The 23,839-nt window shown below is 37.6% G+C and overlaps 1 protein-coding gene across 5 annotated transcripts in view; it reads right to left on the bottom strand.

The window, feature by feature from the left end:
* Window positions 1-22,750, bottom strand: part of NGF (nerve growth factor) — a 174,397-nt gene extending 151,647 nt beyond the window's left edge. For 3 of the 5 annotated variants that reach the window (XM_063957308.1, XM_063957307.1, XM_063957305.1), the window contains exon 1: window positions 22,384-22,750. Coding sequence is in view for 2 of the 5 variants with exons in the window: in XM_063957305.1 (XP_063813375.1) it covers window positions 22,384-22,410 (27 nt within the window). In the remaining 3 variants the exon portion in view is untranslated. Of the gene's footprint in view, window positions 1-18,931; window positions 19,211-22,383 lie in introns of those variants that run through there. The other 2 variants (XM_063957309.1, XM_063957306.1) reach the window with 1 other exon arrangement.
* Window positions 22,751-23,839: the final 1,089 nt, after the last annotated feature.

Genomic DNA, 23,839 nt, shown 5'->3' with positions numbered 1-23,839 from the left:
TATTGTAAGTGATAAATGTAAGGGATCAATAAATCAGATTATCCAGGTTAGTCCACTATATACCAAGCCTATGTTAATAGAACCTGATGTTTTATTATTAAGTATGAATATAAAAAGAATGTAGAAGAGGACCTGAAGGTGAATGTTTAGATAAAACTCATTAGCTTATTACAAAATGTGATTCCTACCATGGAAACCAGGTGATATCTGTGGAGTGCCTGATGGTTCTGATGTCACCCGTCATGCATTCCTGCATTCCAGGTAAATTAACCTACACACTATGGGGGTAATTCAGACCTGATCGCTCGCTAGAGTTTTTTGCAGCGATGCGATCAGATAGTCGCCACCTACAGTGGAGTGTATTTTAGCTGTGCAAGTGTGCGAACGCATGTGCAGCCGAGCGGTACAAAAAGATCTTTTGCAGTTTCTGAGTAGCCCAGGACTTACTCAACCTCTGCGATCACTTCAGCCTGTCTGGGACTGGAATTGACATCAGACACCCGCCCTGCAAATGCTTGGACATTCCTGCATTTTTCCAACCACTCCCAGAAAACGGTCAGTTGCCACCCACAAACACCTTCTTCCTGTCAATCTCCTTGCGATGGATTCTTCATAAAACCCATCGCACAGTAACGATCTGCTTTGCACCCGTGTGACGCACCTGCGTATTGCGGTGCATACGCATGCGCAGTAGTAACCTGATCGCAGCGCAACAAAAAATCTAGAGTGCGATCAGGTCTGAATTACCCCCTATATCCTTCCATGAAAGTTTTTTTACGATAAATAACTGCACTTTTCCAAGCTACTGCAATAGTATATCTATGGATATTGACTCTGATTCAGAGGTGAACACAGTGGATGCAGTTAATATCCTGGCTTTCGGGATCCCGGCATTCAAGAGACCAATGCCGGAATCCCGACAGCAGGTGAAAGGCCACCCGTCAGAATCTGTCGGTTGGTGGCATGGACCCACCAACTGAGTTGGTGTAACCGCCATTTTTTGGGTATAGTGACAGCTGGCATCCCATCGGTTGGGTTATCATATGTATTCCGAACATAGTGCTGATGTTTGCGCAGTTTAGTGATTATTTGCTACTGCCTATGCACAAAAAGTCCTGAATACCCCAATGGTGCATGCGTACCATTGAGTGCATGCAAAGACCATTGTTGCATATGGAGTCACTTGCAATAGTGCTGGGGTTGCACAACCATGGACATCACTTGACTGGAAGGCTTCTCCCGGAGAGGAACAATGAAAGGTCAGTCAGTATGGTGCAAGGTTCAATGCCATATTGCATATTCATATTCAGAGCTATAGATTGTGGGGATCATAATACAAATGAATAGCGGATGGTAATTACTGGTGCTACTACTACCTGGGTCTGGGAAATTCGTTTACAGACAGATACAGGCTGTAGGCAGCTGATCATTTCAGGTACAGCAGAACAGTTCCTATAGAAGGGTTTCATGGTACTGTACTATAATCACTACATGCAATATGTGTAGAAAGAACTTCAGGCAATCTAAGGATCTACAGCTGTTGTGGAACTACTGTACAGGTTCAGGAATTCCATGCTACAGAATGCTGGGTTCCACAGTTTCTCAAACATAAAACAACCCACTAGCTGTGTGAATCTGCACTCTATGGTACCACATGCCTCTATTATCACATTACTGTATCTCAATAAGAATAAAATCCCTCTGATCAGTGCGCACAACCCCATCAGTCATGTCACCATATTTACTCTAAGTAGGCATTCCATTAAAGTGATTTTGTTCTACTGGCACCGAGTGGTCACAGTCCAAGCCACTGTTCTCCTTTCATATGATACAACTATAAAGTATCTAGACTATAGCATTGGAATGATGGAACCCCAATCTGCAATATTTTTTGAGTCACTTCAATATAATCTCTGAGACTTTTAAATTCTTTCACTGTACAAATGATGACGTTCTGTATGACGGTGGCAAAACAGAACAAAAAAGCTCTGAATAGTTGTGAAATATGCTCGTCATTACACTGATGGCCCCTGAGGGGGATTTTACAGCTTATGTGGCTTTGGCAGTTTCTATGGATTTTATATTCATTTTAGCAAGTTTAAGTAAGGCCTTACCTGAGCTCTCTGACAGATGTATTTTGGATTTTTTAAATTAATTTTAGGCTTTCAAAATGGATATCTAAAATTGTTTATTTTCCTACATTTACTTGCGGTAACTGATGAGGAGGAGTTCATAGTAGCCTTATGAGCGTCTGATGTATGACTCAGATTCCAATCATGTATAGTGTATATGACTGTCAGAATTTTAACTACTAGGATATGTCAAAATATATTTAGGAGCAAGGCTTAAAAATTTAAGGGGTGTACCACTTTTGGTCTGATTTATGTAGTACTGTAATAGTTAAGGCATAGCTCCCAACATGACCCATTTTGGGAGAGACACAATGTTCTGTTCCTGGACTTCCCTATTACTTTATGATTGCCGTCACCTGTGGTAAACAACTTTCCTATCAATTAACTAGTTTAACACAGGTGAGGGCAACACATGTGAGGGCTGAGTTGATGGTTTATAATCAAGATTTCCTGGTTGGGTAGTCTCTTACCTTTTTGGAAGTAGCAGTATTTGTATAAAGTCACAGAATAGCATCAGCCAAAAGATGCAGACGTGGATGCGGCTGGAAAAGGCTCAGAATCAACACCAAATTATTTTACTCTACATTCAGTCAAAAAATATTCAGAGACTTCAGTGGTCCAAATGCATAAGGCCCATAGACTTGTGCTACATGATTTATGTAGTCTAGGGTTTTATGATAGAATTAATCTGACAAGATTATACTTCATATCAAGTAATCACTGCAAGTCAACAACATAGTAATAGAGTTTTATTCAATAAATATTCATATATGATATACTGACCTCAGGAAATAATGTGAAATGGTTATATTGTCGCCATGCATTGCTTTTACACTAATCTCAAATTGCAAAGGAGGCATATAGGAGAAAAGGTTCAATGGTTGGGATTAGAAGTTATGATGGTAATGTTCATAGGACATAAACAGTCTAGGTCCTGGAGCGACAGTATAAATCGATGACCACCTTGAATAATGTCAGATCTGATATTGATCCTGAAATTTCTCAGGGAGAGAACCTACAAAATAGTGGTAGCAGGTCTTGATAGAGGTAATTCAGTTAAATGCCCATGCAGAAGGCATCGGTCTGTCCTATGCAAATGCATAAAAATGAAATTTCTAGAGGACATTGTGCTCCATGCACCACATCTTCAGCAGAAATAGGTGATGTTTATGGTTTGTTTTTCGTTTTGCTCTTCAGCATTCCAGATTTGTTTGTTAAGAAAGAAGCAGCATTGGGCAAGACATGTAGTGCTGTTCAAGTAATGAGCTTCATATTTCTACCATCTGAGGCAGTATCAATCTTAAACTGTCCATCTGAGATGATGATGTCATTTCCTCCCATAAAAATGTAAGAACCAATTTACTAGTATTTACATTGTTATTGAGTATAAAATGTATAGAACTGTCATGGCAACGATGGAAACATCTGCCGGCGTTAGAAGTGTCTACACACTATAGCAGTGATGTGACTAGTTTTCCATGAATTGAAGAACTGCATTTTCAGTAATAGTGATCCAGCTCCTAAGTTGACTACCTCCACTGTATATGATCATTGGGTTTACTTGATATCAATTGTGGAGTGAAGGAAAATCAGTTCCTGTATCCACTTTAGTCTTATTTTGCATGTTTCAGCTGTAGGATTCGGCTTTAAGTATTTCCATTCTTATCACAGTTTTACCACACAGGAGAAAAAAAATCACCAGCTCTAATCATAGACAGTTTAATATACAAGTACAGTGCAGAACTGAAAAACTATAGAAGAGGATTGTGTCAATGGAACTTCACACTTGTGCAAAATGGGCTGTTCTGCCGTTAAAGTTGATATACACAAAAAATTGCAATGATTGAATTCCTCTGTGATCAGATGTATCCATGGTTTACTACTTCAGAAAGATGAAATTACTTATGTCAATAAGAATGCAATAACATTACAAAACATTTAAACATATTTAGCAGGGGGAAACAACACAACAAGTATTAAGTGGATCAATTGGTTTGCATTTGTACAAATGTCTTTGTAGCCTAGAATATTGGTTATTATTACGGTATATTGGTTATTATTTTCCACATTGTCTTGCACCAGAAGAGGTCACTGTTGCCTTTGTGAGATCCAACATTTTTTTTATTGCTGGTCGATGAGACAGTAGTGACAAGAAGTCCAAATGCAGCACATATTTTTGATACTAGACATTATTTCCATCAAATACGTATCATTTCATGTCCTTCTTTTAACATATTTTACTCATCTATTAACTCAACAAAAACAGCACACACTTTAGGAAAAAACATTTATAAAACATTTAATAACAAACTCAGAAAACATGTCACCCTTTCACTTGGTGACAAGAGGTCAATGCAACAGATTTCATATAAAATCTGTAATTGTGTCAATGATGTGTAATCAGAGAAAAACCCAATCGTAATTCACCTAGAAATATATATAGACAAGAGCCTGCTGTAATATTTCAAACTAGGCAGCTCTTGAATTACTTGATACAGATTCAAAGATTAGAAAAAAAGAAAAATACATACAAAAACAAAACAAAATTTCAGTACATCTCAATATTCTATTTCTAGTTATGATTATAACTGTACTAAGAATCACTGTGCATGCATAACCATCAGGGTTGGCTGCTTTAAACCAAGGTTTAAAACAAATGTTTTATTTATTTATTTATTTATTTATTTATTTATTTTAAACCACTCTAGTCTTTTTATTATGCTGTGAACACAGTCACGGCGCCGTAACTTCGTAAAAAAAGAAAAGAAAAGCCTATTACACTAAAAAAATTGTGTTTTTTTATTCAAAATGTTTAATGCCAGTAGCATGCCCAGTGCTAATGCTTAACTCCTCCTTTTGTGTGTGTGTGTGTTTCTCTGAAAAGTGCTTTTGCATTTTCCATTTTGTATAACTTTTCAAATTTATTTAATTATAATAAGTAATAAGTAGGACTAATGCTTAAAATTAACTTGTTCTTATTTTCAATTTCATCTATTCCTGAGTGTACTTTGTATGTATTAATATGTTTAGTCTATCATAGACATAGATGTCTATATAGATGTAGATGTCTATGTACAGATGTAATAGTAAAAATAAGCTGTATAAAAGGTTTTATTGAAAGATGTAAAATAAATCAAATCAAATTAATGTTAGAAAGCATTAAAACATGATTGATCAAGGTTTGTAACACATGATTACATTTTTTTAAATTAAACTATTAATGTAAAAAAAACCTGGTTTAAACCAAAAAAGCATTGTTTTTTTAATTGTTTTTTTTAACTGTTTTTTTTTTCCAAGCCTGATAATCATACACTATATAATAAACTATAAACTAGCCTTTTTAATATAGGCTTTAACCGTATACAATGCATTACCCAAATTCCTGCTTAATCGGTAATCTAAGACTATCCCCAAAATAGCAGGTAAATACAATTTGTAGTAAATAGTACAGACATAGATATTAAAGCCAACCATGTATTTTATACCGTTACCTCCACATAATGAACATTTTGAAAAATGTTGGGTATGTTGCTATCCCCACCCCAAAAAACGCAGTAATAAAATGAAATGAATTAGCTTATGCACATAACAGGGGTTTACTCAAACCACAACTGCCTGACTTCGATGGGCCAGTCCAGATTTGCAGATCACAATATTTACAGAGATTTACATTGAAGTAGGTGTAATATAGGATTTGTTTTTAGGATTTGTTTTTGGGCATAGTTTGAGGCTGGCGCTTATTTTGTCCCATTTTTTGTCAATATACATTTTAGGAAGTATGGGTTTGTATGAATGGACCAATAAAATGAGCTTGTGTTCAATGCTGTATCTTCCTATTTGCAAAACCCCAGCAGCTATGTATTTGCATAGCATCATTCCATTGCCCACTAATATGGGGCATTCACCGCATTCCCCAGACTCCTCATCACAGGAACACATGCAAGTAGCATTTAAGTTGTACTGTTCACATTGTGGTATGTCACTTACTATGCATTATAGTAGCAGAGCCTCTCCAGAACTATCATCGATAGTTTTCACATTTCATTTGTTAGTGATAATAGACATTCTTTTTGTTTACAGTTTAATGGTACCCTATAACACATAACATCTTTCAGCAATACTAGCTATTTCAATAGTTATTCCCAGCATTGTTTTGTCATCTATCACCTACAATTAATTTGTGGTAGGCTTCTACAACTATTCTTCTAATAATTCTATGAATAAATGGACATCAAAGTGTAAATGCTAGAAAGTTAATTAACTGTAACTGTCAATCACCACAACTGCCAGTCCATCACCAAATGCAGGGGCCTATTTACTAAACCGTGGCTGGAGATAACGTAGACGGAGATAAAGTATCAGCCAACCAGCTCCAAACACAGCCTGTGACATGGCAGTTAGGAACTGATTGGCTGGTACTTTATCTCCATCCAAGGCTTAGTTAATAGAGCCCATAATTCCTAGATTGGGGCCAACTTCAAGCCCATCACTAATCACTGTAGCCCAGCTGTACAGATAGTGCTGCTGACGTCAGTAGGGTACAGTCAGCCTAACCCATGTATTGGAGAGGAAAGTACATCATAACATAAAACAAGACAGCACTGCTTCCATACTTTCCAGCACAAGAAAGTTAACAAACCGTAGAGGAAGGGCAGGACCTGTGAAGAAGCAAGACACCTCACAGCCCTGGAAACAGTAATATAAAACACTAAACCACACCCAAAATATACACAAAGCACTCTTGCCCAGTTACAGAAACATGCCATAACAAAGCTAAACCTACTGTACGCTGACACATACTATAGGTTTCAAATACGACAGCCATATTAAATGCCTTCTGTTTCCCTTAGAGGTGTAAATACACCTTAGTAGAGACCTGGATAACCTGACCATGGAGAGCCAAAGGTAGCCAATGTCTTTCTTAAGACCCATACACACTTGCCGATAAAATGAGGGCCGTCGCTCATTTTCCCCCTTCCTGAGTGACCACGCTCATGTTATCGGCAAGTGTGTATGCCACCACCAACGATGCAAAGCCCCGTGGGTCAGCAACGATTGTCGCTGTCAGCAGTGCATGCAAGCTTGATCTGGACTGTCGTCCAGGAGCGGCATGCACGGCCGGCGGCTGCATGGCGTCACTGAGCGATATGAGTTCGCTGCCCGGGAGGTGAAACACTAGATGTGTGTATGTGTGTATGAGCCTTTAGTCACTGCAAGGGAACACAAGCCATGATAATTCATTTTTAAGCTATGAGGGAATAATAATTTTTGTTTGTTTTGCTTGGTTAATAATCAGTTTTCAGTTACCACAATAAGGCAATTAAAGCTTATTGCAAAAATAAAAGGCTGAAATGACGCATGAAATCACTCACACTGCCTTGAGGTAGAAGCACTGTAGCATCACTTTTACAAAGCCTTTAATCACCTATACATTAGTGTTAGTACTGGATGACATGTCTGTTTTTACTGGGATTGATAGGAGTTTATATCCATGTTCTCACTTGAGAATCTGAATGGTGGTTAATAAAGTTTGGATAAATTAGTTTAGACATGAAATATTACAGTTTGTCTCTAAAGCCTAACATGCTTTTACAATACCAAATATAAAAGATGCAATACAATACTCCGCAATTTAGTTATTCAGTGCAGCAATCTGTCATTGCTGTAGACACATTGAGCCTGAGTATAAGTTGGACGCAGACACGTCTGTTCTTACAGAGACGCACACTTTCAGTCAGTCCACGTGCACCAGCCCTATGGCAGCAGCTGTTTCTGCATCTGATAATAATGGTATCCTATGTAAGTGATTCTGTGTCTTTAGATACAGATGCTGTTAGCAACACGCTCGCGACTGTCTAACTGCTCCCCTGGTACCTCATGTAATACCCACTAAAACCCACACCCCTTGTGTCCAAATTTGTTCTGCGTGTACATGCGGTAACCTTATGGGCACATGCTCAGTGTGACTGGAATGCGTGTGCAGTACTTACAACATATGTGCATATCAACAATGTTCACTGTTTTGTTTTATTAAACATAGAGTAACTTTGTCTGTTTTTTCACATAATCACCTCACCTCCTTCATTGATTTATCAAAAAAAAAAACACATGAGATTTAGACTCCCCTTGTCTCCCTCCAGTCCACTGAACCAGTTACTACTGTATAGAAACATAGAATTTGATGGCAGATAAGAACCCATCTGGCCCATCTAGTCTGCTCAGGTACATATACACACTTACTCAATAGGGTTCATTTTTGTTGGTAGACAATTAACCTACCAGTATATTTCTGAACCATGGGAGGTAACCCAGGGTACCCCGAGGAAACCCACACAAGCACGGGGAGAATATGCAAACTCCACACAGTTATGGCCATGGTAGGTATCGAACTTATGACCTCAATGCTGTGAGGCAGTAATGCTAACCATTACACCAGCCACACAAGCTTCAACTCATTATCACTTCCAAAACCTTTCTGCCCAGGAACTCTTTGAGCTTAATGAAAAGGTGAAAATCCCTTGGAGCAGCATCCGCACTATAGGGCGGATGATTGAAAGCCTCATCTGTGACAATTGATAAGCATCCAGGTCGATCTTCATCATGTCGTTTGTTCATCCATTATTGAATATTTCCCACCACTTTCTCATATTACCATACACCTACAATACTGTATGTTAATTGTTGTTATTTTCCGTTTCTGCGCATTCAAGAAATGAATAACACTCATCACTTCAGAGTCAGAGGGTTTGTGCATACTAGGGTTGATTTTAACAATGCACAACATTGATAAATACAGCCATAACAGCACACCATTCACAGAGCTCTTAGAAAAGAGGTTAGGGAGACCACCTGCAATAAACTGGGGAGGGTGAATAACCTGCATGGTGGGATTGTGCAAATAGTCTTTACTTTCAGAATTACCCTCATGTATATATATATATATATATATATATATATATATATATCATATTCTTTACATTATCAGCCATCCACTTCAAGTCTGTTAAACACGACTCACCAACTCCCTACACGCTCCTCTCTACTGAAGCACCAAGACTACATTACATGCCACCCTTATGTTGCACTTGCTCCAAATAGCTTCTCTTGGTCTTAGACCTCTACATGCTGCAAGATGCAGTCCTGATCCTATATCCCACACATGCCTTGCGACAGACCCTAAAGTGGTCCTGGAGAGGTGGTAGAACTCACTTACCCCACCAGCTAACCCCCCCCCCATACACACACACACACACACACACACACACACACACACACTAAGCGGAGCCAGGGCTTGTGCTAGTGTTTTTTGCCACTGCCCTGCAAACTATAAATTAGTGCCTGCTTCCCATACTCTATAAACAGACATTGATATCACAAAGAAGCAGCGTGGTCACACAATAGTACCCCCAATTCGAATTGCACCATGCAGTAGCACAATCTTATTCACATTACACCGCATGTAGTGCCCCTGATTCATATTACACCACATTGTAATGCACCTTATTCAGGTTATGCCACACAGTAGTGCCCCTTATATACAATACCCATAGTAGTACCCCTTATAGAAATCCCCACAGTAGTAGTGCCCCATACACATAAAGCCCATGGTTGTAGTGCCCTTTACACATAATGACCACAGTAGTGCCGCTTACATATAATGTCTACAGATGTGTTGCTTATACACAAAATGCCAACAGTAGTGCCCCTTATACACATCTCTGCCTCTGTCACTCCAGCAGCTCACCACCTGTGTCACTCCAGCAGCTCATACCTTGTATCCCTCCAGAAGCTTCCCAACCTCTCTTGTCCCTCGAGCCCCCTCTCATCTTGTCTTCAAGATGCACATGGCCCTTCTTCACTTTAGCAGCAGTGACAGCATGACATCACATTTGCTGTGCCGGAAAAGGAAGCCACTGGGACCTGAGGAGGGGATGAATGCTGTCCAACAGACACAGCATGTGAGTACCAGGAGGGGTGGGCTGTAGATGGAGGAGGACCATGGACCCAGTAAGATCTGAGGAAGGGGGAGGTGGTTGCAGCTCATCAGTAACACTAGCGCCTCCTGCATCATCTATTGACGATGGTGATGGGGAAGGCTTTTGTGTTGAAATTACATTGCAGAGCAATGGAGGAGGTGGAACTAGTTCCCCCTACCATTGCAGGTGGTGGAACTCAGTTCCACCTTGTGCCCCCCCACTTTAACCCCTGCTTGCGAACCACCACACATATGCCCCTCAGACCTCGCCCTTCAGACTATTCCACATGCCCCACAAAACTCTCCACATGCCCCGTTCATGCCCATCAGACCACCACAAACATCCCTTATGGGGTTGATAGAGGGCTGTGAGCATGTAGGATGCTTCATTTCTAATTAAGGGCGTATTCGCTTGCAATGCATCAACTGTAAATAGAACTCTGCATACATGGTGAGGTACATCCTGGATTAACCATATCAAGATTATACAGCACTGCTCCTGTTGTGCCTCACTTATAGTGTACGAATAAGATACCGACATCAATGATACATTAAAGACTTAAAATATTACTTCACAGTACATTACAGTAAATGTACATCACAGTAATACATTTAGTTATGCTGGTTGCCACTGTTAAAACTTTGTTTCGCTGCCACTGCTGCAGAATTTGTAACTAGTTTCACACTGATAAGAACAAAGAAGCTTATTTTGAGATCTACTGGTTGTGTTCTGCATTCTGCCTGGACGAGTGTTGCACATTATAATACAAAGGCCAAAGCTCTTTGGAATCTGTGTATAAAGTTGATAAAAAAGCTTACGTGTCATTTTGACTTGGTGTTTATATCACTACACTGAACACTTGTCTGCAGTTTGACCAGTGCATGACACATGACCATGTGCATTATGGGAATTATGCCTACACATCAAAATCAAGTTGGCTATACATGGTCCTGTAGTATAGAGATGATTAAGTTGAAATCTGATTACATATTACACAGAGCTCAGCTCCTCATGATTTCTGAAAAGTCACTTTGTCTCTATATCCAAGGTAACACACAATTAGGCTATACTTCCCATTTATTTTAATATTTTATCATTATTTAAAAATGTTTTTTAATAATAATAATAATAATACTACTACAGTTTTTTACTGGAGAAATTTTTTGAAGCATTTCTCAGTTTATTGACTTTTAATTAATTAATTAATTAATTAATCAATTAATTTAATAATCAAAAAAAATTATCCAGTGCTCTCTAATTGGCCCTACATACTTTGCGATGTTTGCAATTTGGATGATGTTAGTTTTCAACGACCATCCTCCAAATTGGCTTGCTATGCTAAATGAGGGAAACCCAATGATGAACGACCACGGGGATGCACATCGTTCATCGTTGGTGCCTACACACTAAACAACATATCGTTCACTTATGAGCGATCCTGTATGTCGCCAAGTGTGTAGGGCCTGTTAGTTTGCGCTGTTTACCTCTGCTCCTACAAATCCCTGCAGTGACTGAGGTGGACTGCAATTTACTAAGCTACTGTAGAAAAAGTTAGTAATTTCTGAGATGACATTACCATATTCCCTGCAATGATGACTTTGGAATCTATTTATTGGGTGTAGTAGAGATCTAAATTCAGTAGTTCTACAGTCATTAGGTTGACCCTATATTTTCGACAGGCACAAGGTCAACATGGACAAAAGGTTGACATGGACAAAAGGTTGACATGAACAAAAGGTCAACATATGAAAGGTCGAAATAGGAAAAGTTTGACAGGTACAAAAGGTTTGACAGGGTCCACACATCGAAATGACAATGGTCGACACAAGAATGGTCAACACTCTTTTTTTGCATTTTTGAGTTTAGTGTGCATAGTTTTTTTCAGTTGAGACCACCATTTGTAGAAATGATTCGCTCTACACGCTTGTGGCATGGTGTCTTGCTCCGCTCCATTCGCCACAGGATTACTAAAGGTCATGATTTCTGACATGGATAGTCAAGGAAGGAAAATGTCCAAAAACATGAAAAAACACGTGTCGACCATAAGTGTGTCAACGATTGTCATGTTGATCATATGAACCTGTCAACCTTTTGAACCCATCTACCTTTTCCAGTGTTGACCTTTCATAGGTTGACTTTTTGTTCATGTCGACCATGTGCCTGTTGACCCGAGACCTAATGACTGTTGAACTATAGTCTGTATTTCCTATTTACTAATACCCCATTAACACCGAGCTTTTGACCCAGGCCATTCCTATTGCCTTTGACCAAAGTTGCAGCTCAGTGTGAACGAGTCCTTGAAAAATAACCCGGTTTAAGTGCCCTGGTACTATTATTTCAACCCAGGTAGGTAGCAGGGTTGAACACAGCAGTAACCCGGGTTACCTGGCAGTGTGAACGAGTAACCCAGGTCATCCAACTTGGGTCCCGTTTAAACCTCATAAAGATGAGATAATTATATAATCTGCCAGAAGAATTCCGCTGCACCCATGTGCAATGTGAACAGCACTGACCCGGGAATGGCATTAACCCGAGTCGGCATTGCAGTGTGAAAAGGGTCTGTCCCAGGTCTAACTTGGCTTAAAACCATGTTCTAAATCCCTGGTTAGTCCCGGGATTTTGAGGTATTAGCCTTGGAAAGTGGAGAGAGATAAAATGGAGAGATATAAGTACCAGCCAATCAGCTTCCAACTGCCATGTTACAAGATGTGTTAAAAAAATTACAGGAGTTGGTTGATCGGTTGATACTTTATCTCTCTCCAAAGCTTAGTAAATAGACCCCTTTGTCCCTACCTTGTCATGTGCATTTTACTGTATCCTTTCGCCAGCAATGCTAGGCTACTAGTGAGGTGGAGAAAACCCTTGCAGAGTTGTAGGTCTTTCCTCCATATTGGTAAATCACAGGTATACCGTTTTATAGTTAGCACACATTTTTAATCTATAGACCTCTACATTTTCTACGATACATACATTATGTTACCAGTAAGTGTTGGGCTTGTACAAGGAAACCAGAACCTGAGATGAACATACTCTTTTCCCACAAACTGGGGCCTATTCATCATTCCTTAAAGTAGGCTAAAATATTATTTTTCACCTACTTTTGAATGAATGAAGTATGGACTGATTATTTAGCACTCTTAATAGGCCCCCATTCCCATACACTACTATTGGGACCTACACTCATCAACTTCATTGCTAGCATTGACGCTATCTTTAGAAGGCGTTAGTTCCCAAAGCGCTGTTTCTTACTTTGGAAAAGAGTTCCAGGTTGAGAAGAGGTATACTTTCAATTCCCTCTGCCTACCCTGGGCCTCCTCTGGCAGTGTGCAACCGTTAGTGTAATTAGTAGCTGTGAAAGTGTTAGTGGTAGGGCTGCTTTTTGGAGCAGAAATTTAATTGCTCTGGTACTTTAGTATATCTTTTTGCAACTTGAAGCAAGTGGGATACTAGATTAATCGGGGCTTTGTACAATTATGAATATGCCACAAAGTCAGGTCGAAGTCAGGTGGAATGTATTAAATTCTTTTAGAGGTAAAACCTCTTCAAAATTGCATTTTTATGAGGTTTTACTACATCTATACACAGTACTTTTCCGCAGAAGATCGGGCATATATGCTGAAATTCTGTAGCAAAGCAGTCCCCATGAGATCCTATGGGGCAGCAATTTGCCCACGTGTCAAGCTCTGGAATGGCATTAGCTATACAGGAGAAGCCGACATGATACTTTTCACAACATTCCAAGCTCTGAAATGGCATTGGATATAAAATGAAATCATATGAGATTCTTTTCAGAACAATCTATGGAGAGGTATCTGCATGTCAATGGCCACACATGTACATTTCAATCCTCAGGTCAGGAACCTTAAGTCAATTTATCGCCGGGACAGCTGTGTATGATGGCGCTGCCCAGCACAAAGAAGATGCTCTGCACTCCACAGGTAAGTATGCAAATATGTCTGTTGATGATCGCATTGTGAATGCAATCACTAATGTATCTTGCCCACAGTGACTTGATTGGAAAAGTCCCATAGCCCCAGCATTGTGAGGCAGCAATACTTGCCTATGTGCCACTTATTAATGGTAACAATACTCATCAGCTTCATGAAAGGCATCTACACAGACAATGGTGTCATCTGAAAGCTGAGGTCTACAAACATCAACTAAGAGCCATTAATGAAATAAAGACTGCTATATGCCAAGCAATGACCATATCATATTCAAAACTAACTGAAAATAAACTGTATTCCATGCACTTTTAGATTATGTAACAACATTTGTAATATTATTTACCATGCCTTTTTTGTTACCCCTTAAAATCTGGGAGTTCCCTTTGCTCTTTATTGGGTTGAGTCAAATGTTGTTTTTTGTGCAGCCGCCACTAGAGGGCAAACAATGGCAGCAATTAAAATTTCTGCCGTTTGGGCGCCCAGCGGCTGTGAAGGACACATTTTTTTCTTGAAGCCTCCTGCGGTGCAAGGACAAATGTGTTGAAACTGGGCACTTTGGGCAATTGAATGGTGACAATTGTTTGGGCATCTAAAAAGTCCTATTTGAACAGGACTTTGACTCCCAAAACAATTGAATTTGCCCATTTATTTAAGTGCTATACAAATATTTTTAATATTTGGTGGTACTTTTCTGTCTACTGCCTACAGAACACCTTTCACTTGTAGCTTTATTTTGGCAAACTATTTTGGGAAAGAGGATAATAAAGTAATCGTGTGTTTGACAAGATTCATCTTTTTAAAGTGAAAATTATTCAGCAGGGACAGCTGTACTAGACTGATCTAAATGGAGTTAAACTTCTGTGCACAACTTATATGCGGGAAATTTTCTCAGAAGAAAAATTGATAACTAATTCTCAAATTAAAAGTACACTCATAATGACCTTTACCTTCTCAACATAACTTATTCAAAGACTTTCTTTGACTGTGTCCATAATACAAGGTTTGAATGTAAATTTGCCAAAAATTAACCATTATCTCAATACTGTGAATACCTTCTTAAACCAAACTATGGGAGATCCTCTCAGTGATGATCTTAAAACTCATTGGCAAATCTGTGGCTTTACAATAATACACATAACCACAATACAAATCCATTTTGAAGGACAAAAAAAGTAAAGGTTTGCAGATACCGATATTACTCTAATGATCTTTGCAACCCACAGAAAATCATTATCTTGTTATAGCAGAACAAATGGAAGAGTGCAAATACATGAACCAATGGGATGCGTTTAGCATCCCGATGGATGGGATGCCGGAGGTCATGTGACCGATGCTGACATCCTGAAGGTAAGTATAAGGTTAATTGTTAGGGTTAGGTACTAGGGGTAGGTAGCCATAGCTGCCCTCCCCTGAGGGTTAGCCCTTGCTGGAACCACGGGATGTTAGCTCTAGTCGCCACCTCCGAAGGGTTAGGGTAGGCTAGAGGGTGGGTAAAAATACTTGACCCCTCCGACGTCGGGATCTTTAATGTTGGGATGCCAGTGTTGGTCATGTGATCACCGGTATCCTGACAAGTGTTATTTCATACAGAACCAATGACACCTGTTATTTATAGAGTATTTTTAATCCTGGGCACAGTTAAAGCTTGCAGCAGTTTTACTTTCACCCTTAAACACCTAAAGCTAAAGATCTAACTATTAGATGTCTCTCTCTCTCTTGGAAATTTAGCTACCCTGATGGCAATAAAGCTGCACTCATGACTATCCTAATGGTAAGCGTCCTGATATGTGCTAATGTGTCTGCCAGATTGGAAAGTTCCACATGTTTATAAAAATAGTAGGTACAATGTATCCTTTAATTTTGAACTTATCTACTGTAGATTCTATGGCTGAATAAATAGACCCTATTAGTGCTGATTATCTATTGCTCCAGATCACTCAGGATTGGCCATCATTTGTGGTGTATTCATGCAATAATTTGTGGCCATTTTACACATCCATATTGTTGTCTGTGTATTCAGGATATAAGTTAGACTGGTCACTATACTGCTGAAAGATGGAGCACAAACTAGCACATAACCCCATTCACATATTGTATGTCTACAGTTACAATATACAGAGCAATAAAGACATCATATGTCACCAACAAAAACCACTGTACCATTGGCTGTCCCCATCGCATCATGCAAAATATAGGATTTATATTCAGAAACAAACTGTTTTATATAACATACAGCACCTCTACCTCCAATTACATAGGAAGGTGTAAATTTACTAAGGTGGGAGGTTTGTTTTTTTTAGAACTGGTGATGTTGCTCATAGCAACCAATCAGATTCTAAGTAACATTTATCTAGAAGATAATAGATATAATTTAATTGGTTGCTATGGTCAACATCACCAGTTTAAAAAAAATCTCCCACCTTAGTAAATTTACCCCGAAATATCTCTAAATTCAGGTTGTAATGTAAATATTAGGATTTAGTTATTAATAAATGTTTGTGACACAAGTGTGAATGTGTGTATTTTTTATTTATTTATTCATTCTCAATCATGGTAGCTTTCATTCAGCTAAGTACAGGTTGAGTATCCCATATCCAAATATCCGAAATACGGAATATTCCGAAATACGGACTTTTTTGAGCGAGAGTGAGATAGTGAAACTTTTGTTTTCTGATGGCTCAATGTACACAAACTTTGTTTAACACACACAGTTATTAAAAATATTGTATTAAATGACCTTCAGACTGTGTATATAAGGTGTATATGAAACATAAATGAATTGTGTGAATGTAGACACACTTTGTTTAATGCACAAGGTTATAAAAAATATTGGCTAAAATTACCTTCAGGCTGTGTGTATAAGGTGCATATAAAACATAAATGCATTCTGTGCTTAGATTTAGGTCCCATTGCCATGATATCTCTTTATGGTATGCAATTATTCCAAAATACGGAAAAATCCGATATCCAAGATACCTCTGGTCCCAAGCATTTTGGATAAGGGATACTCAACCTGTATTACAATATTACCTATGTTTTCTATAATCTATATGCAGACGCATTGGAGAGAGGTACAGTAAGTATACACTGTATTGTTGCAGTAGTGAATTGTTACTGTAGGTAATGTACATCTGAATCAGGTCACCTTGTCACTACATTTGTATAAATGTAAATATGAGCCTCATATGGCATTTAGATATTATATTGTGTAATAATATCACAGAGTCTAGTATACAAATGTTTATTATTATTTGTGAAAAGTATGCCTTTATGGTGTGTGTGTGTGTGTGTGTGTGTGTGTGTCTGTGTGTGTGTGTCTTTATGTCTGTGTGTGAATATATAAATACACACACACACACACGCACGCACCACACACCATATTCCCTAACCTTGCAAGTTTAAATCGATGTACAGCGTAAAATCAATTACAACTAAATTAAATGCTTGGGTTAGTCAATATTCAGCTTCAAACTCAAAGGGCTGAATGGTGAAGCAGACATAATCCAAAATATATATTTTATTAATTCAAACACTTGAAGCTGCCTAGCAAACATTTAATGTTCTGTTGTGATAAGGCACAATGTTTCTCATAATATATTGAAACTCTATAAATAAAAAAAGGGGAAAGATGTATTGCCATTTATTAAGAAATATGATTTTCCCAAGAAGCCTTGATGACAAGAACCAAGTCAGAATCCTGGTAGAAGCTTTGTTGCTGCTCTTTGGAGAAAAGGCAGATTTGGGTATGATCAGCGGGGTAGAAAATGTTGAATATCATTATTATAAAAAAATGATCATAAAATACGTTTTGTACAATGTTTAAAGATAAGAAAGATACTCTGCTACAGTATTTTATTTCAATACTGCTACTATTTGTCCATCAGTATAACATAGGACATGCTTTTTAAGGTATTTTTTAAGAAAAAAGTTGTAAAACTATGATTATGTTGTAGAGATTAACAGTTCCATTTATTATCTAAGCAACAAACACAGATTAAAGCCAATTGATGGGTTAGTTGCTATGGTTCAATGTACATTTTGTTCTTAGTTGTAATTTTAGTGAATTAATCCTAATGTGCAGAACATGTTAAAGTTACACTTTGTACCTGAAATAAGCTGAAGCAAAATGATAACTGCATGTTCAATATGGTTGTTTGAAATTGGACAATAGATAAGATCAGTACTGCATGAAGCAGGGTGGTCCAGGCAAAGGGTGGTCTTGGAACTGATGATGATGATGATGATGATAATAATAATAATAATAATAATAATAATCATTTATATATATATATATATATATATTAGGCTGACAAAGTGTGATGGATGGGGAAGTCACCACAATAGAGTAGGAATAGCAGGAAAGGTGCCTTGAGGAACACATGGATGGTTTTGATGAGGTGTGAATAGCTGGCATGAGGTATTATGTTGTCAAGTTACACAGAAGGTAAGTTTAAACTCTTGTGATAAGTAGTGACTAAGAGAGACTAACAGGATGTACTGTATGTACTAGAGATGAACTATTTGTATTTGGCTTGGTGCTACAGCCATGTTTACATCTGAAAATGAAGCAAAACGTCATTTTCATGGAAACCCTCGGATATTTAGTGCTTTGGATTGTATATAAATGGAATGCAATCCAAAACATATGCAATACGAAATTTCTGAAAAAAAATATATTTTCCCCTTTTTTAATCTGAACTTGGTGGAAAGGGTCAAATCCAAACCACTAATTTCAAGTATATAATGTAGTGAAAATATATTTAGACATTACTTAAAAGTAAGAGATAACAGTAGAGAATAAGAGACATACTGTATGAATAACATAGGTCAACACAGGCTTTTCATAATGGGGAACAACAGAGTAATATGTACCTACCTGTAGAAGATACAAATCCATAGGTTGCAAAGTTTCTGTTTATGCTTGCTTACATGGTTGGCAATTGCTATAATCCATTGGGATTTTGGATGAATTTGACCAATAATGAAACTGAACTCTTCTATATAGATGTCACTCGGCAGCCTTCCCCAACCTGAATGCTGGAATGCCAAAATACCAAGGCCAGTTCCAGCACATATCCAATCAAGAGGCCCTTCTACTCTTAAAACTTGTATCAAAAGATGAACTTTCCCAAGTGCTGCAATCCTTCAGACTTAAATACTGCAAGGTCTGGTGGTGATCTGGTGACACTGGTGGGGTTTTCCTCCTATAACTGCTTCTCAGGGAGGCAGTTTCATGGGGCTAGGTTGTCCTAATTTTGGACAGCCCCTTTAAGGTGGCGCAAACATTTAAGAGGGACAAATAAGGAGGGGACATAAGAACATATGCATGGAATATTAAAGTATGTTATAAACTATGTAATTTTCTTTATCTTATTCAGTAAATTGATTATTTTAGATTTAAATGGTGAAAACAATTCTCATCCATAAAAGAAGAGGGCTTACATCAGTCTGGACAGTCTATATATATATATATATATATATATATATATAGACAGACAGACAGACAGACAGACAGACAGACAGATAGATAGATAGATAGATAGATAGTATTTTGAAAAAAACTTGATAAATAAGCAATATTTGTGCTGATTATCGATAAGATCATCTTTAATTTATAATGTCCAGTGTTTGAAGTGTAAGTAGATTGTAGACATTAATAAAACTGTAACTCTATAGACATTATACTTCATTTAATCACTGCAGTCAGACCATAGATTGAATTGTTTTGCAATGAATACTGAAAGAGCAGGGGACTCTGGGGCAGAGGAGGAGACAATTACATTTGATCATAGATAAAGTTATCACATCACTTCACACAGCCACACTGAAGAGATGATAAAATCAGAATCCCATTTGCATTTTAGACATCCATTAATTTCACATGCACAGCACTTTTGCAAAGCAGCTAGAACTATAGACACAGATGTGGTAAACAAGTTGAAACAGTAAGAACATCGATTAAGTGCACAGTCCAGCTGTCCTTTCCTGAAGCCAGGAAGCCATGTTCTCTTCCCTTTTTTAGACAGGAACTGGTAAAGTATGCTCTAAGGTATTTTAACTGCTTCTGGATACAAGGTGATAAATCCCACAGGCCAAATTCACTAATGTCTAAACACTAAAGTGCCTCTTCTTAACCTAAATTGAATTAGTGTGTCAAACAACCCATGCACTAAAAAGTAAATAGTAAATGTATAACACAAAATTAGTTTAATAAACTTTATTTCATGTATGATGTATAGTAATTCAATTTAAGCATCCAGCTTCACAAACCAACATTCATAAACCATCTATTGTATATAGTACAAAGCATTTGTTTAGCATTAAACATTGCGTCTCATTGTGTCCCAATATTTCAAAGCTGTTTCAGTACATTACAGTGTGTACCATTCCCTGTCAACTGTATTGGAACACTGCTTATTCTTCCTAATTATGAACATATGTTAACATTATGAATACTATCATAACGCTCATATAATCATCCAACAAATTAAATACTGTGTATTTTTTATACAGTATGTAGACTATTTATTTATATACAAAGAATACAGATTGTATGTACCACAGGTTTACTAACAGATGTTGTTGTTTGGCAGAGAAGAGGTTAATAACTGTTGGCAAAGGATGCGGGGCAGTATGGGAACAATCCAATCCTCCAAGCTGTCTCTGTTACTCGTGCGCAACAGATTCATATTTAAAAATAAAAAAATTAAATAAATAAATAAATAAAAAGCAGCAGTGATATGTGCCTTTGGCATCAACAGACTAGCTATTTCCAGGCATGTGCTGTATACAGTAAGCACACTTGCTGTGCAGACTACTACACCACAGTTGCCTTATTATAGAAATGAGCTCCAGACTGCCAATACATTTATTTTATGATAGGCTTTTTTTTCCTGCTTTTCTTTTTACTGTCCATTTGTTTCATCTAACCCATGGTTTACTTAACATTATAGCATTTAACTCATGTGTTGCAGACTTGGAATGACAGCAATAGGCTCTTGTACAGTCAAATAAAAGAGGAGAAAAAGCTGTAAAAAGACACCCCTCCCCTATTTTGTCATGAGATTCTGACCTTAAATAAGCCCCAACTTTGAGCATTGTTTCAGTAATACACAGGATGGTGAAAAACAATTAGAGGACATTTATAGAACAAAAAGAAAAGCAACAGCTGACACAAGCCATCAATGTTCCAAAAGTCTATCTTACATTATGTATTGTGCATTCATACCTGAATTACAAGTTGCCATTTGTCACATGTGTACACTATACATGTTTATATGATTATACAGTACTGTGTTGAGTAAATACCAGTAAAACACAAGTTCTTGGTGTAGCTAAAAGCTGGCAGTTTTGCATTGACTAATACCCTACAAGCTCTAAACCTAATGCGCTTTAATGCGTGAAAACACCCAATATTTATCCTGTAAGAAGTTATTTTGCTTTGCAGGCTGAACACTGACAGCAAAAGAAGATTACGGAGAATAGGAACCACTTAATAACAAGAGCTTCTTAACTCTTGAGGGAGTTGTGATGTACTGGTTGATGTGTGCCATCATGCCAGGAGACTTATGAAATTGAAGAAAAAAAACAAAACAAAAACATAAAAAACCACAACACCACACAAATACTATTCTGGCAATATATATATTTTTTTTGGACTTTCATCCAGACTTTGAAGGGTTAATAATACACAAACCATACTGTAGATATAGAAGAGACAATGAACCTGGACCACACCTTCTTATGCATGGGACAGTTCCTAAAATGTATGCAACAGGCAGAAACCTACAATTTAAAAGTAGGTTGAAATCACAATCTAGACAAATACTCTTTTTAGAGCAGACGAAAACACCTGTCAAAAATGTAAAAAAAAAAGAAAAAGTGTGTAAAAGTGTTGTCTTTTAATCTATAGAGGTTAAAAAGGAGTTAAGCTGTCTTTTGATATGTTTTAAATTAACAAGGTTTAACTTTAAAAGTGAATGAAATTTCTGTAAAGAAAATGAACAACACTTAACAACGGGAATGTGTAAATGTCCTAATATAGGGTTACTGTCTCTGAATGTACCTCAAGCAGTGTTGGATAAATAGTTGTAGTGCTAGCCAGACCCAAATAAGCTGCAGGGTTAGGAGTGTCTTAACCTGACTTCAAAACACATTGCAAATGGTATAACCTACAGTACAGGGCACGCTGTGGTTATGTGTAGTATTAAGGATCAAAGCAGAAATTTGTATTATAGAGAGGTATTCTTTGCTCTACTAATGCAAAACTTTAGACACATGCTATAATATCAGTAGTCAGAGACCTGGAGTTTGCAGGCTTATTCTCACCTGTGCTTCTGTGGGTTTGACAATCATAAGGTGGTGAAATCCTGGATCATCCAGTTGTTTTGTAGCCTCGCACAGTCCAGTCCACAGAGTGCTTTGAAATCCAGCTGAGCCATTCACATGTCTGTCCTCTCATTCACTGGTTTCAGGAGTTGTGAGCTCCAGCTCTAGGGCTGACTCATAAGGCAGGACTATTCTACAAGGTCCTAGTGCCTTTCTGACATAAACCAGGTGTGTTTCACATTCTTTTCTTTTTTTATTCTCTGTACAGTGAATGCAGGGATATTCCAATCTCAGTTTGGCAGATATCTATAGAATGAAAAATAAAAGACGACGGGTTTCGTGAATATACATGCAGATCTCGAATGCATCCTCTTCTAGTCTGCAGAAGAACAGCTGATAATAACCCCCTATAGTGATGGTGGAGTTTAAACTGGGATTACGTCTGAACCTATCAGCATCAACCCAGCAGTAGTGTTTTCAAATAATCACCAGTCAAAATAACTTAACCCTTCAGATCTTTCAAGTGAATGCCAAGAATAACACAAAGATGCAGACTATTATAGTTTAGGCAGTGTGCAACAATATTATAAATTATTTAGATTTAGATTTTATATGTGATTGTCGCAATGTTATATTGCCTTTAGGACTGAATGCGGTCTTTTTCTCCCTTATATACTGTCATCAGTTTTTCTGTTAACATATTTATAGAATACACATGTCACTGCCCCATAGAACTTACTGTCATTTTATTCCTAATATATATATATATATATATATCAGATGATATTACCAAAAGCTGACACCAGCCACTGAACTCTGTAGTCTTAGTTGATGGAAGGGATTATACATGCTATTATTTGTCATTATTATTTTATATTATACATTATATATTGTATCTACAGTTAACACAAATAAAGATAATTATTTCTAGATCAGGGTTTAATAACATTATGTCCATGTCACTGTTAGTTATAATTCTTAGATACCTTACAATGTCTTAAAGTTATCTCAATGGTGGATTCGGTTCAATTACCTATATAGAGGTATTTAATCTAATTAATGAAAATAATTGCTCATCACATGTAACCAAAGCACATATAAGAATACATATATAGGACCTAAAACTACAATCCCTGTACCTTGCTTACTTTAAAATGACCTGATAAAGAAAGAAATAGTTGATAAAGTTAATAAAGACTTGATTAACATTTATTTATATATTTACTAACATGTATTTATATAACACCAGCATATTCCAGTGTCCTACTGTATAGATCATGAAAGGTTACGTTCACAACCAGCAGGATTTTTTCCCACTATCATTTTCAGAGTTTATAGATGATAATGCAAAATATTAGCGTTAAGAGTGCCTCAAAATATGGTGCTTGCAGTTTATGTGATACTATAGATTGAACATTCAGGAATTTAAAAGGAAAGAGATCAAAGAGTGACATAT

This window comes from Pseudophryne corroboree, chromosome 2, assembly GCF_028390025.1.
Source record: "Pseudophryne corroboree isolate aPseCor3 chromosome 2, aPseCor3.hap2, whole genome shotgun sequence".
Classification (NCBI taxonomy): Eukaryota; Metazoa; Chordata; class Amphibia; order Anura; family Myobatrachidae; genus Pseudophryne; species Pseudophryne corroboree.
This window is presented reverse-complemented; position numbering and strand designations above follow the sequence as displayed.